At 40.1% G+C, this 16,149-nt stretch overlaps 1 protein-coding gene across 3 annotated transcripts in view; it reads left to right on the top strand.

The window, feature by feature from the left end:
- Positions 1–316: 316 nt before the first annotated feature.
- Positions 317–16,149, top strand: part of LOC127382784 (cytochrome b5 reductase 4) — a 31,030-nt gene continuing 15,197 nt past the window's right edge. The window contains exons 1-8 of one of the 3 annotated variants that reach the window (XM_051614820.1): positions 317–475; positions 1,620–1,773; positions 4,533–4,633; positions 6,648–6,732; positions 9,526–9,567; positions 13,232–13,286; positions 15,419–15,476; positions 15,579–15,672. In XM_051614820.1, coding sequence (XP_051470780.1) covers positions 341–475; positions 1,620–1,773; positions 4,533–4,633; positions 6,648–6,732; positions 9,526–9,567; positions 13,232–13,286; positions 15,419–15,476; positions 15,579–15,672 — 724 coding nt within the window. In that variant the 5' untranslated portion in view covers positions 317–340. The remainder of the gene's footprint in view (positions 476–1,619; positions 1,774–4,532; positions 4,634–6,647; positions 6,733–9,525; positions 9,568–13,231; positions 13,287–15,418; positions 15,477–15,578; positions 15,673–16,149) is intronic. The other 2 variants (XM_051614818.1, XM_051614819.1) reach the window with 2 other exon arrangements.

Genomic DNA, 16,149 nt, shown 5'->3' with positions numbered 1-16,149 from the left:
GCCGGCCACAAGCAGCCGCTACAGCAACCCGCAGCCTCGGGCACCCTGCCTGGCGCTTGGGAGCCCCGGGCGGAAAACCAGCTGCAGTGCACGGGGAGAGAAATCCCCCGCGGCGAGGCCGGAGCGGCCTTCTCTCCTCAGCAACCCGCCCGCGCCGTCCTGGCGGGCGAGCCCGACACCGCGCCACGCCGGGACCTCCCCGGGCCCGCCCAGCAGGGACGCCTGGCTCCAGGCGCCTTCCAGCGAGGGCCCGGCCGGGCCGGGGCCGGGGCAGAGGCCGGGGCCGGTAGGAGGGCGGCGGGGCCCGGGCCCGCCCGTGCGCAGGCCCCGCCCGCGCGCCATGGCGCAGCGCTCGGCCCGCCCGCCCGGCGGGGCGCAGGCCGCGGGCCGGCCCGGCAGGATGCTGCGCGTCCCGCCGCAGGCCTTCCCGGCGCCCGGCTCCCAGCAGCGAGCGGCGGCGGGCGGCCGCGCCAAGGTGAGGGCGGCCCGGTCGCCGCTGCGGGTCCGGGGGTCGGTCAGCGTCGTGGCCTTCTCCGGTCGTGAGGCCGGCGGGGCTGCCGTTGGGGGAGGGGGGTGGAGGGGCCGGCCCGGCGGGGTCGGGTCGACGTTTTCCCCTCTCGGTTTCGGCCGGCGGCGCGGTTGCCGTGGTGCGCCCGGCCCCGGGCTGCGGCTGCTCCGGCCGCTGCCCTCCGGAGGTCTCGGGGTGCGGCAGCCGCTCGGGGGACGCGGTGGCCGTGGCAGCCCCGGGGCGAGGGGCTGGCTTCGCTGCGTCGCTGAAAAATACTTCGTACTCCCCTGTTTCGAAGGCGGGGGTGACCACGCTTGCTGCTCTGCGTTCCCAGGCTGTCGGGGGTTCCGCCTGTGCAGTGACAGGGCCTTTCGGCTTGAAGTTACTGCGTGCAGCCTACGCTTCCCCCGCTGGTCTTCGTATTTGGGGTGGTTTTGGGGGCACCTGGTGTCTGCAGTCCTCGCTTGGAAAGCAGACCTGTACTTAGACTGAAGTAGTGTCAAGTGATTGTGGGTCTATGTGCTTTTCAGTTTTCTCACTTCGGGTTTAGTAAGACCACGATTCTTTAGCTCTGTTCCCTGCTGTTAGAGTTTGGATCAAAGGGCTTCTCAGTCTGTAGTGCTGTTGGAAAGGTGCTGGACACCCTTGAAGATCTTGCTCTGCCTTTCAGGCAGGCCATGGGTAATATATCCTTGGTAAGCTAGAAGGCTTCAGTCCCAGCTTTCTCTGGGTGAGATTTCCAGTTGCTGCAGAGCTTGCAGAAAGTCTTTATGAATGTTTTGTTCTACCCGGCCATGATTTTCAGATCTCTCCTTGTTGCTCACAGGTTTCCAAGCCATGATTCGAATGATGCTGCTAAAAACTATTAACCGACTTGGCTTGCTTTAGAAAGATTTGTCTAAATGTTGATATTCAATGATTCCCTTGCCTGAGTTACTATGTAGGAAGTTTCCTTAAGCACTTCTGCTGCTGACTAGGGCTCCCAAATATCTGTGAGGAATGCAGGTTATGTTATTTCATGTTTTGCCCAAGTCCTTTTTGAGAGGTTAAAAAAGTGTATTGAATGGCTCTTTCTTCAGCTAGTAATGTTTGTACACTTGTTATTTTTCAGGTCCCTTTAAAACCAGGAAGGAGTCTTATGGATTGGATTAAATTAACTAAAAGCGGGAAGGACTTGACTGGTTTAAAGGGGAGGCTGATTGAAGTGACTGAAGATGAGCTTGCTAAACACAACAAAAAGGAGGACTGCTGGATATGTATAAGAGGTTGGTTGCTGTGATGTTGCTGTTACACTTTTTGCTTAGCTTCTCACTTCCTTACTTAAAGAAGAAGCAACAAAAACTGAACAACAACAAAAGCCACACCCCAAAACAAACTATGCACCTGTTGTGTAATCTCAACATAATTGAGCACAACTTTGTTTGAGTTAGAGGTTCTGTTTACACCTATTTTTATGTCTTTGGATGAAAATAATAAACCACAAGATTGTAGGTAATGCCTCGAATAACAAGGCCTTAGCAAGAATAAGACATCGTAAATACGTATCAGCATTTTCACTCCTCGGTCTTGAAGAGTTTATTATCCTTAGCAGTTGACTGTTTTTAGTGCATCCAGAGACATATAAATACTAAAAATGTTATTTAAACCCATAGGATGGTTTTTGGGAAATAAGTGTGCAAGCCCACATGTAACCTCATAAAACTTAGTAAGGCATATGACAGTTGGCACAGAGCAATTGTAATCTCTATCTAGTATAATAAATACCTGTGGTAACTAAACGTTTATGCTGTTGTTTTTGTGAAAACTTAGCTGAAAAATTGAAACTTAGTGTAAAAGGTGGTTTGGAGCAATAGCTGTGGCTAGAAGATTATTTTCACTGCTGAAAATTAAGTTCCTAGTTGTCTCACAGATGGTGGGAAAATATTTGCTCTCCAGTTTAACAGCTTGGAGGCTAAAATACATTAATATCACCTTACATGTGTTATAACAGCACTTCAATGAAGTTAGATTAAAAATATAAGAGTAACTAATATGACATTTCTCTAGGAAGAGTGGTTTGTTTAGTGGTGACTTTGATCTGGTGAGGAATTGATATTTGACAGAATGTCATCTCTGAGCTCCAGCAAAAGAAAGTTTAGAATTTCCCTGTGAGTGGGACTATGGCTCTATTGGGTGTTAAAAGGGAATGAGCGTGAAAGTAAGAGTAAAATTTCATTCAGTGCTGGCTTTTGAACAGAATAATAGGATTGTTAATGCTCTGTGTGCTGCTCTTGCACATGCTAGCAGAACTATAGTGGGAGGAGAGCTTGTTTATTGTGGGGTTCTGTTCTTTTTCTCTCTCGAAAAGGCACAGCTACTACTGCGGACAGAATTACTGCTTAAAAAGCTTCTGTTCTGCTTTTTAATCTCTTGTTCCTCCTAGACTGCACTTCTGAGATATTTTACAAGAACTCCATCATTCTGCTTTTGTATCTGTCTTTAAATTTTTCCGTCTCTGCCTTTTCTTTGTTCTAACACTATTAATGCAAAAACCAGCATAACTGAGAATCCTGGTAGATTATCTGTAGGCCTGAAATGTGGACAGATAGTAAAATAAAACCATTGTAGAATAGCTAGATGGGGTCTCTGCATTGGTATTTAGACTATGTCTCTATAAGAAAGGGCAGAAATTGATGAGAGGAGTGGGAAGTAGATAATGAGCTAACTTTGTTCAAATACACGGTATGATGATCATCAAAGAAAACTGTCATATTGGCCACAAATTTAGATAAAAAGTGGGAAGATAAAAAGTGGGATGTCAGGGAGGTTAAAAGTATAAATGAGATTTCTTTTGCTCTTGCAAGGTTTATGGTATATTAGACATTTGGCTAGTACTTGGGAGGTCCTAACATTTTATTACATATTTCCTGATTTCCACACATTTAATTGCGTGCAGTAATCAGTGCTGCACACAAGATGGCACAGAGAATGCATTATTCAGAAGATCAGGTCAGTAAAATATGCAAAGATCCTTCCTTTGTTGTCTGGGATGATTGTTTTTCTCAGCTAGGACTGTCCCAAGTATGTCTTCTTCCTGTCCAGTGCTGAACGCCTAACTCTGTTTCTGACATCATTCATCTGTGCTTCTTAATGGGTTAAAAGTTTTTTATGAGTGCACTGGTAGCTTCATATTTTGATAATATCATGTATCTTGAGATACTGCAGTAGGTAGACCTTCAGTAGTCCCATTAGCAGCAATGTGTCTGTAGCTAAATCTGTTTATAGCTGTATTCTTCAGGCTCTAATTACTCTTGATTTTGTAGCAATGATTACTAGGCTTCATCATTTCAGACCTGTGAAGAAGCGGTTTTGTATCTCTCTGGAAATATGAACAGTACTCCTGTAGAAGAAATGCTGAGCCCTGTTACTGGGACAAATTTGATACGAGTTGCAAGCCTTTCATGAGCCTAGGTTATGTTTACGTTTTTTATATTACTGAATCTGAAGAATGGAAGTTTTGTTGCCTGATGGTAGCAGTTTTTTCTTATAGGAGAGTACATTCCACTAGGCATTTTATTCCATAGGGGATGGGTCATAGAGAAACAACTATGACAGCACTACTAGTAGTGCTGCCTTTATGACTAGGAGTAACTTACTTGGAAAGAAGAGTGAAGGCAATTTGGTGTGCTAACTGGCTCAGTTTTATGTCTCTGTTTAAACCACATTCTGGCTCTTTTACCCCCTAGCTAGGATACAATATGTTCAAGGGTTTATTTTGTTAAAGTCTCAAACCTGAGGGTTTCTCCAGATGTTCACTGGGACAAGTGGTCTGGCATTGTGGGATTGACCCCTCTACCGTAATATGTCTTTTGCTCTATACGATTGTGTAACTTAGATTTCTGTTTTTGGAAGGTCATACTGTTTGTTCCAGTCATGTCTGTTGTACTGTGTAACATACACTAACCTTTCAGTTGTTTTTTGACATAGGAGCAGTTTTAGTGGTTGTAGAAATGGCTGTGAATGTTTATTCCCTTTTTTTCTGCAGGATTTGTATATAATGTCACACCATACATGGAATATCATCCTGGTGGTGAGGATGAACTAATGAAAGCAGCAGGAACTGATGGTACAGATCTCTTTGATCAGGTGAGAACAATTGGTAGTGAATGTTGTGGAAAATGCATTTTTTCCGATTGTGTTAGGGCATTAGGGAAATGGTGACTTGAACTTTTTCAGGTGTAAAGAGAGGCACTAGCTCCAAATGACACTTATGTGTGATGAAAGAGGCATGTATTTTAAAATTTATACCAGGAGACAATTATGAAAATATCAATTTTTGTGGTTGGAATTATGCTTCAATTTGGTCATTTTATGAGATTAATTTATTAGTGGAAATAACAGTAAAGCTATCAGCAACATGAGATACCACCTTCTTAATTACTACAATGACTAATTGCTGTCTTTTGAGAGGTGTTTTCTTCTCAGAAAGCTTTCAAAAGCTTTCACTTTTTGAAAAATGTTTGTAGTATTCTTCTGGCTGTTGGCTGCTGCAGTATCAGGAAAGTGCTAAGAGAGAATGCTGGGGCTACTGTTAACTGTGAACAACTAATAAATTTTGGTTTCTTCCCTTTTTGCTGTTTCTGCAAAGGTTTTGAGAAGACTCAAAAAATGAAAGGTTTGCAGAATCTGTGTACTTCCTGTATAGAATTTCTTGCCAATGTGGTGCTGTAAGAGATGGTTCACTGAGTTAGTGCTTTGTAGAAATGGACATTCTTTGAGCCTTCCTGGCTTACAAGGTTTGTCTTAGAAACTGGGAAAGTGCAGAAAGGATATCTCAGTTTCTGAAAAGAAACCTGGATCTCTTTACAATTTGTGCATCACAATGTTATGCTTTTATTTGCATAATGTGTTTAACAGTAATTATTTTTTAACTTTGATAAGTTTAGTTAATCCTTTCACAAATGAAGCGTTGGATTTGGGCATAATTCTTTGGTTTCAAGAAACATGGAGTTTCTCTCCTAAAAATTAATCCAGTATGAAGTTGTGGCCTGGAATTCTGTGGCTGGATCACTTTCAAGTATTGTATGATTTACCTGGTAATGGGAGTCTTGACATCAGGAATATTTGGGAAAGCCCCTCAAGTTGCTTTGAAGTTCAGATACATACTTGCTACATGTTTTTAGTTTGTTTTGTCATGAGATGGGAAGCAGTGCTCAGATTCTTAAAATACGCTGTTCACATTTCTGTTTCTGGCTGATGTCTTTCCTGTTCTGAAGGCATTTCTGGTTTTATCTGCTCTAATTTAGCATTCTGTGTCTGTCAGACAGATACTGATCTCTTAGAGAGTTTGGCAGGTTGCTAGTGTTTCAAATTTCTGGAAAAAATTACTGTAATTCGAAATCTTTTGTTTCATTCTTTTATCTCTGTATAGGAGACTACAGCTTGTAGATGGGAATATTTATGTCATCTCCTTAGCTTGTCCAGTTTAAAGGTTTTGTTTTTAAATCTCTGCATATCATTAAAATTTTTCAAGCAGCACTTTGTTTCCTTTTCTCTTCTTGTGATGTTGTCGTGGATGCCCTATCGAAATTAACTTTTCTGCCATCCATTTCCTTTGCAAGTTCTCCAGTTCTGGTCTGCAAAGCTACTGCTTTTTCTTCACTTTATTTGGCTTTCTAAAATAGGTAATTTCCAGATAATTCAATGATGGTAAGACAGAAACAAACAGAAATACTCCAGCTTGGTGGGAGGTGTTTGTGTGCCCAAACTACTGTTCTTTGTTTCCTTCATCCCTTTTCCCTTCACTTGCATCTAAACAAGACTAATTACCCTTGGGGAAAGACGAGGTCTTAATTCTGTTAATCTCATAAGGTCCAATGCTCTTCTGTATATCAAGGTTGTGGTGTTCAGATACTGGAAAACATAAAATGAATGAATTAAAATATTGTGACTTTTTCATGGTACTTTTTTTTTCCCCATCTATCTCCATGCCATCCATAATAGAAGTAAAAATAAGTACTGATGGAGCATCTGGTTTTTAAAAAAAAGTCTGCTAAATTAATTATGTTAGCCACTGTGTAAAATGAACTTTTCTATTTTAGTGCATAGAACAACATAATAAGAATTGCAAATTTTGTGAAAACCAATTTTGTTAATATAGGTTCATCGTTGGGTCAATTATGAGTCGATGCTGAAGGAATGTCTTGTTGGGAGAATGGCTGTCAAGCCTCTTGCTGCTCCAAAAGGTGAGGGCTTTAAGAATGAAATAATTTCTGTTATGCTTTATTCCAAAGTTGTCTGGAAATTAAGGGAAATTCTAACTCATCATACATAGGAAGAGAGTCTCTGTTCTTGCACAGAGATATACTGGCTGTTGCATATATTCAGTCTTTCTACAGCAGCTAACTGAAGATGAAACTATTTTATGCATTAAGACTTCTAGAAGTAACTTACTGCTACGTTTCTTCTTTTGTTTTAAGTCATCAGAAAAGGAACACACGTGTGTGTGTGTGTTATGTGCATATGTATATATAGAAATGAATATATTTTTTTTCCCTCCCAAGATCCTCCTTTCTTCTTCTGATCTCAGTGGACAGACTATCATAGACAGATCTCATCTTGAAATAAAAGTCATTATTTTCAGTCTGGTGATTTCAGCACCACACATAGGTCTGTCAAGTTGCATATGCACCAAGATACTTGAATACACTTTATGGATACTTATCCTTTACAGAACACTTTATTGGGTCCTTTAATTTACTTGGAGAAAATTTTGCTGGAACAACAGACTCTGCAGAGCCAGGACAGCAAGAGAAGTAGTGTAGTGTCTTCACATGCTGGTGATGGTTTCCTGAGACTTTAATCTTCAGTATTTTTTTTGGTTTGTAGGCCACAGCAGTAATTTCCTATACTTAGGAAGCAGGCACTATTACTGAAGATAAATCCACAGCAAAATTGCAATGAAAAGATAAAAGAATTCATGTTTGTAACTATTTTTCTCCAGTTCTTTGGCATCCTTTAGATCACAGACTCAGCCATCTCTTGTAGCTCTTCAGTTTCTGACAGGTGCACCACCTACTTTAGCACTTAGGTCACATCACCTTACAATTCAGTTTAGTGTGGTCTGTATATGAAGGGGAGTAGTATTTTACATCTGCACTTTGCTAGGTAGCTGATTCCAGTGTGGAGCTTTTCAGGTAAATGCTGCAAAGTACGAAGAAATGTTGACAGCATAACTGCTTCATGGACTTGAGGTGTTGCAGAAAAGTTGCTGCTACTTTGTCAGCTGAGTTAGGACTTCAGAAATAAACCTGCTGTTTTCATTAGTCTAACTTCTCTGCAACTGGAAGGATTTCTTGTGACAACTATTCAGTAAAAAAACCCCACATCTCTTTAGCCCTGCCAGCTATGATAGTCCATTTTCTACTGTTCACTTTTTCTGCTTTCCTCTGTAATATGACTGTTCTATCTGTTTTGCTGTAGTGAGATTTGCAGGATAAAGGTTGTCAACTGTATAAAACCAGTTCTTTTGCCTTCCATTCAGGGTACTCAGTTGTAAACATTAGCTTGGAGGATAGTTTGTGTGGAAAACCATTCTTTTCTTCCCCACATATCTGGTTTCTTCTATTACTTCTAACATTTCTGATAGACATGTTAGTATATATTCCTGTGTTACTCTAGGGGGTAACATAACTTGGGAGTTGGAATACATGTTGTATTGTGGTTAATTTAGTGAGAGTAGGTTGAAAGCCATGATGTCATGCAAAGAGGACTGCATCTTGGAAGTGCCCCAAACTGTCCTTAAAATTGCAATGCCAATTCTGGTGTGCTGTGTTAATATGTAGTGAGATGACAGTAGACTTTTGAACACAAAAAATTACCTTCAACCAGAAATAGGTTTTTGTGAATGATGTGCTTATTGTGGCAGAAAGCTTTAAGTAGTGTATAGCAGAATACACAAACAAATACAGTATCAACCAAAAATTTTGGGTGAACTGTCCCATTAATCTTGTGAAGCTTTTTTTTTTTTTTTTTTTTTTACCTTACAGTGGCACAACATAAAAGCCTCTGATGAAGGCAATTGTTGGTCAGCTCTGAAGTCATTCTGCAATCCTGTGTGCTTGGTGCTTTGTTCCAGGAGCCTTTCCTTCACTTGTCTCATCATGGCATTTTTCTTCTAATGCTGGCTGCTGTGATGCAGAGTACTGGGAGGGATTCACAAGAACAGGGGAGAAACATTCACCTTATCATAAAAGGGAGCAGTAAGAATACATTGGTTTCTCTCTCTGCCACATACCTGGCTCCTGTAAAAGAGATTATAAAATGGGCCTTCATATTGGGACATTCTGAAATAGGCACAGTAGAGAAGGCAGAAGGGTGCCTGGGTATGTCTACAGAACTAGTTTACCCACAGGTCTGCTGTGAGCAGAAGGATATGTGGCTGAGAAGTGCAGTGCCTTTCCCTTCAAGTTGAGCACCTTGCATATGAATTGACACTATGCAATTTGTCTGCTTGGTCTTACTCCTTTCTTTTTTTTTCTTGCTAGTATTTGTTTGGAGTAGTTGCAGCATACTGCTGATTTAATGAAAAAATGAAAAAATAAGATAATAACTTGTCAAACCATTTGACAAAAGAACCTTATAGGAAAATATATTTTTTTCCTGGGTTTCTGCCAAGGTTCGGGTTTAGCCTTCCAAGGATTTGGTCTGTCAGATTCAGTGTCTGCTCTGTGTTGTGGTGAGACAAGTGTCATCGAAGTCTGACAGACTTAACGAGCTTCTTATCTATGAAGTTTATAATTGCACAAGATAATCTGTGATGTTTGTTTTGAAGTGCCAGAGTTCTTGTGTTTTAATTATTCATGATATTTTGGAACAGGAATCAGTGCTACATTTATTTGTGATGTCTTGATGACATCCTGGTCAATCTAGTAATGTTTTAGAAGGTTTGTTTGGCTTATTTCTTTAACATGATGTGTGCAAGTACTGTGCTGTAACTTCTTTCTGTCATGCTCGTTGTTTTGTCTTAATGCTTGTAGAGATTTCTTCTGCTCTCTCTGAAGAGAAGAAACCACTTAATGGTAAGTATTAATCTGGAGCAAGGTGGGGAGTGTATCTTAAACTTATTTGAGTGTTACAGTATGAGCAGTGTTTATCTAGACTTGTGCCTGTCTCTATATTTGAATTGGATGTTGAGGCTGTAGTGAACTGTGGAAATTACAGAAGGCAAAATCCTAATCGGATGCTCTGAATTCAGCGTTTACAAGTATTATGCGACTGCAGTAGTGTAGATAAGGGTGTTAGGAGATGGACAGGCTCTCTGCTCCAGTCAGACAAGATAGGTCACAAATTACTGTGTGCGATGAAATCTGCCAATAGAAAATTGCCAGGGTTTTTGATCCTTCTCTGTGTCAGAGAAGCTAGATGACCATGGGACTGGAGTAGCAGAGACAAGACAAAATCTTGAGGAATGCTTAGAATTAAGAAGTTTCTACTAAAAGCTGGAAGGTCATCACTGGGAAATGAGTTGAAATGGAGGTGAATTAGCTCATCACATCATGACTGAACTACTTGAAATGTAGCAGTGAGAATTACTGGGCTACAAGTGGTTGTTAGTTTTTGTGCTTGTCTAACTGTTCAGAGCTTTCCTATGCATCTTTCTTATACACTGTGGATCCAGGTCAAGAGAAATAAGTGACTGTTTTTTTCCATCTTGCTTCCCCTCCTGCTCCTACCAATAATGTTTCTTGTCCAGATTATGTGATTTGTCAGGATACATAGTAAATTATTCTGATGGTAGTTTCCAAAGAAATTGCCAAAACACTGATGCTTTCTTGTTGTATGCAGTTTGCCTGTTTGGCAAGACATTTTCCAAAATACGAGAGGTCAGTTTCTGAGGTTACTTTCCATGTGGTTTTTCATATTCAGTTGTTGCATGTCAGTGCTTAGGTCTTGTAAATTTAAGTCAAAATTAGTCTAGAAATAAACATCACTGTCAGAAAGTGGGAAAGAGAAGCCTATGGCATAGGCTTTGATTTTTTTTGAAGTTGAGGAGTTTGAAGTTTTTGAAGTAGTGAAGGCATTTTTTCTTATCAATCTAGAATGTAAAAATAATTGCATTTGGAGTGTGTTCAGATCAATCAACTTAAATATGTTCTTGTGTTTTTGTGAACATCAATTGTATGTAATGTTAGGGGCAATTAAAGCTGAAGTTTTCAGAATATATTGCTAGTGATAATATTAGATGTGGGTGTAGCCTAATGTGCTTTTCAACATCTCTTCATATTTGAGTTCCAAACAAAAAAATTAAAAATGCTTCCGTTACCAAAGCATGCCTGAAAACTTGCTGTTTGTTTCAGAACAAATATGTATCAAAGACATACTTTTAAAATGATCTTTTCAGCTGTGCACTCTTAAGATAAACTGAATTTCTCTTTCACCCAAACAATTATGGTGATGATTTTTGTAATATTAATAGTAAATATATATATATGATTAGGCAGTTCTATAATCTGATAACAAGCTAGTATTTGAGTATATGCACATGAGACCCTGAAAAAACTTGCTGTAGAAAAGGGTGATCGAGGAGGTTTGAAGCTAAAGTTTCAAGTACAGAAAACTAAACCTTTAGCAAAAGTAATATGTGTTCCCATTTTTCTTAGTAATATTTGGAGTTTACAAATATGGGTCAAGCCTCTTCTGAGAACAAAGAAGTCAGTAGGTACAGAAAGCTTTTAGAGGATCCTAATATAGTTAAGATTGGAAGGAACATCTGGAGCTTGTTCAGCGCAGTCTTCTGCTTCCCTTTATTTGTTATTTCTCACATACTTCTGACAGTGGGACAGTGTGTGCCTGTCAGGTTGCTAATGATGATATTGAACAGTGTTGGCATTCCCAGTTCCCTAGGAAATAGCAGCTGCAGCTACCTTTGTACTGATTACACCTTTTGTGATTGGCAGTCCTACTAATTTTCTACCCAGATTGTAATCTACCTGTCAAACCCAGCATTCTCCAATGTGGCTATGAAGATAATGTGAGAAACTCTTATCCACTAGCCTTGCTATCCCATAGGATTCTGCAAAGCAGCTCCCAGAACAAGATGAAGTTTGTTCTTGTCAGATGCAGAACAGTAATTCTGCTGTTCATCCTGGCAACCTTAAACTACTTCGTTTCACACATACCATCAGCCTTTGGCTTCATCACCACCTTTTCTTTATTTATGACCATCATGACCAATAGAGCACTTTCCTTAACTGGTTCACTGATCACCTGAATTGTTGTATTTTAATTGCAGTGTGACGTGGTTTTCACATAGCATCTTACAGTGTTTCAGAATAATTAATAAATAATTTGGTTTGCCAGAATGTTCTTGTGGCTGTTCATGTATTTCTGTTGACCTGCAAAAACAAACAGGAGTGTGTATGGCCATGAATTCCTCTTATCCACTGAGGCCAACCTAAGCATATGTCCTCAAGATAGGCTTAGCCTTTGAGAAGGATTTTGTCATTACGTGATTGGTTTTCTTTTGCAGTGATCTGACTGCTCTGCTATTTAGCTTCCTTGGCAGCTGCAGATGGTATATACTTAGGGGTAATTAAGGATCAAAGAATAAGTAATTCTAGCGAGTTTTAATTGCTTTGGGTTAATTCACCATCTGGATGATGAAATAGTTTTGACAGATTGGATTAGACCACAGTGGTGCTGTTTTGGTGGCACTGTTTTTCTAGACTTCCCACATGGTGGAGCCACTCAATTACTTTGTTTAAGCTTGTAGGCAAACTGCAGAATTTACTGGTGTTTAGAAGGTAGGTAACTGAGAATTCATACATTGATTATTATATGCAGAGCCATTTCACATTTGCAGGGTTTGTCTTTGAATGGGCTTGAAACCTGCATTTACCAGCTGTTATCTCAGACCTCTGCCTAACCATTGTCCAGTAAAACTCCGCCTGTTCATGTATTACAAATCATATAGTTCAGTCTGTGCAGCTTCCTTCATCATGGTTCTATAAAATTTCTTGGTGTTAAAAATTATGAAGAATTGCAGTTGCTTTTATCTGTTATCTGTGCTCAAGTTTTTGCCAAATGTGTTTTGTTTCTGTTGGGCCAGAGATCAGTACGGTTGATGTTTTCAAAGTCTGACCAAGTGTTGCCTCCCAGCAAAGTCTTTTTCAAACTGCTTCTTTTTGTTTAATAATTAAAGTGAGTAGCTGTATTCTTTGAAAATTCCTAGCAAAGTGTGAATTAGAGAGATGAGGGCTGATATTTTTGTTTAACTCACTGACACACAATTTTACTTGTGAATTAGGTTAGACTAGACGTCCTAAATTTAGTACGTCCATCTGAGTTGTATAAATAAGTAGTTCTGTTAAAGGAGGTTCATGCAGGTAATTTTTTCCCCTGCTTCACTATCACAAAGTGTGAAAGCACAAGCTAATAACAGATGAAACCGAGAACAAGCTACATGTGCCAGAATGGCTGCATGCACGGGTTCTGTGGTGTATGGAGCTCTAAATTTCTGAAGTAGAACTTCATGTTTTAGCAGCCTGCTCTCCAAGAGAAAGTGCTGAATATAAACGAACTTAAATAGGTACATGGATACTTCTAACTGCCTGGGTAAATAAAGCCACTATATGTTGTAAAGGGGTATTTAAAACATTCAATTTAAAAACCCCAAAGCATCTCTGATTATCACTATTAAGCGAGCATCACAGCAAATATTTAATGACTCTCTGTTCTTTGTAGGTATGCTTCCTGAAAAGAAACTACTAGGGGCTGCTGCTAAAGGTATAACTCCAAGGTAAATCTTTGTCTTTCATTCTCTATTGAACATTCTGTTTAATAATTCTGTGCAGTTCCTAGTAAATGCAGGCAACTTCTCCTGTAGTTAGTTCTTGATGTTTCAGCTAAATAAGTATATATCATTTTCATGCTCTTGTAAGTAGGAAAGTTGAGTTTCAGGTTTAAACAACTTGCCAAAGGTCATATTGATGGGGCAGATGATGATGCAAGATTCTTGCGTTGCTCTGTTGGTTTCTAACACTTGTGCTGCCTTGTATTGTATTTAAATGTATGACATATATTTGCAGTCTCCTCAGCCTTGCTTCTTGAGAAAAGTGAAAAAGTGATTCCTACTGAGCTGACTACTTTTTTGACTTTAGTAATTTGTCCATAAATATATGATTTGGCATGCCTTGGAAAAGTACTTCATTTCAAGCTGGAATATATTAAGATGTGATTAGCTGTATTCAGATTTCTACAATGTGCAAAGCGAAGCCAGCCCTAAAACCCCACTGTGATATTCCTCATTGACAGCAGCAGGCATCATTTTATTCCATGATACTTTGAGTTGCCAAGGTTCGGTTTTGCATTTTGCATGAAGATCTTCTGTGAATGTGTAATCTCTGGGCTACTTACATGCTGTCATATAAAATTCTGTGGCTTGTGAACAACTGAAATGTGGTTTATCTTAAGTGATTCTGGCCAGCAGGAGTAGGGATGTAATTCTCCCCCTGTACACAGCACTGATGGGGCTTCACCTCAAGTACTGTGTGCAGTTCTGGGCCCCTCACTTCAAGAAGGATATTGAGGTGCTGGAGTAGGTCCAGAGTAGAGCAACAAGGTAGGGATAGGCTGAGGGAGCTGAGGTTGTTTAGCCTGGAGAAGAGGAGACTCAGGGGGGACCTTATCACTCTCTTCAACTACCTGAAAGGAGGTTGTAGTCAGGTGGGGCCTGGGCTGTTTTTTTAGACAACTAGCAACAAGATAAGAGGGCCTGGCCTCAAGCTGCTCCAGGGGAGGCTTAGGTTGGATATTAGGAAGCACTTCCTCATGAAGAGGATGATCAGACATTGGAATGGACTTCCCAGGGAAATGGTGGAGGCACCGTCCCTGGATTTGTTCAAGGAAAGGCTGGATGTGGCACTTAGTCCATGGTCTACCCGATGTGGTGGTGTTGGTCATAGGCTGGACTTGATGATTTTAAAGGTCTTTTCCAGCCTTGGTAATTCTGTGATTCTGTGAAACTTTGCTGCCTTTCTTCCTGTGTGTGTGTTTGGCACATTCTGATATGTGACTGGAAGGTGAGCAGCCTAGAACAAATTGGCTATCAGGAGTGTCTGCTGGAGGGGTGTTGTTCCTCTCTGCCTTCTTTTCTGGTCCAGGAGTACAAACAGTAGACAGAAATGGTTAGGACATTGGCAAAGGGAGGAGACAGAAGTAGTGGAGATGTGAGGAGTTAACTTTGTGTGGGGACAGAGTTGACTTTCACTGGCTGGGATTGCAACCCAGCTGGAAGTCAAATGAGAACTGTAGATGTCTATTGTGGAGAGCCAGGCACGAGAATGTCATATGTATGGTCCCTGTGAAAATGGGTAGGGAAAGAAATAGCTTTTCTGGGGTTGGGTGGGTAAATTACTTCTTGACAACTGTAAGGCCATACAAAAAATTAGCATTTGAAGGCTTTCTTATCTTACCCTACATTTATTTATTATAAGGTTTGATCAGCTTGGAAACAGGAATGTAAAATCTTGATTTGGAGGATGAAGGGAACTGTAGTTTTGAGGTATGTGCATGTAATCTGTAACTCTTGAAAGTTATCCTGGCTGCTGACACTTGTCTGGAGTCAAGACTTTAATCGTCTTGTCAAGGAAGGTTCATATACTGCAAAGAGGATGCACATGCTCTTTAAGTAAAACCAACACCTTATAATTTTAGCTACAGTGTGCTGCCTATCAGGATGCGTAATGAGACTGTTGTTATTGTAATAATCTTTTTGAAATTATTGGTTCTGGATTTATCTCTTAAAAATAGTAAAAAATGTATTTGGCTTGTAAATTCATAAAAGAAGCACTGCTTGAAAACTGCTAGTTAAGTATATTTTGGTATGCCCCCAAAATACTTTTTTTCTTTACTGTATTTTTTGTTTTACAGTTATGACTGGTTCCAAACAGATAGTTTGATTACCATTGTCATATATGCTAAGCAGAAGGTAAGTGTATTTTGTGAAAGGGATAATTAGAAGATCCAGTTGTAATCCAGATTGAATTCTGGGAAAACTTTATTACATTTTTTTTTTCCTTGGCTGTGATAGGATATGAATGCAGAGTTGGTGATAGTTGACTGTCAAGACAATCGAGTAAGGGGAGAGATCATAATGGATGACCACTCATATCTTGTAGAAGTTGGTAGGTACTCTAATTTTGCAGTCAAAAGTACTGAATTTTCATTTTACTTTATTAAAACCCCTCATCAGACCATATGTATTTTATATATACCAAGTAGTATTTTATTCCTCTTTCATTAGTGATTATTGAAGTACCTTGATGTAAAGGTAGTACATTGTTTATCGACTCAAATCTTAATTTGTGTAGTATGTACTTAATTTTTTTTTACAGGTGCAATAAAGTGTAGTAAGAAATTGATGTAAAAGTAGTGTAAAACTTTCAAGTCAGTTTTTGATGGCTGTTAAAATGCCCTTATTAAAAACCAGCAAGTGGAATGGTTGAGATAAATGCAGGCTGGTAGCTTAACACGAGTCATTATTATAAGTAGTAAAAAAATTATGCCTTTCTTAGCATTATGTATTAGTCCTATGGAAATCAGGAGTGAAATTTCAAGGCCTGATAAAGATGCATAGGGTTCTAGGCTCATCCGTTCACTCA

Source organism: Apus apus, chromosome 3, assembly GCF_020740795.1.
Source record: "Apus apus isolate bApuApu2 chromosome 3, bApuApu2.pri.cur, whole genome shotgun sequence".
Classification (NCBI taxonomy): Eukaryota; Metazoa; Chordata; class Aves; order Apodiformes; family Apodidae; genus Apus; species Apus apus.
The sequence above is the reverse complement of the archived record's forward strand: the minus strand, read 5'-3'. Positions and strand labels throughout refer to the sequence as shown.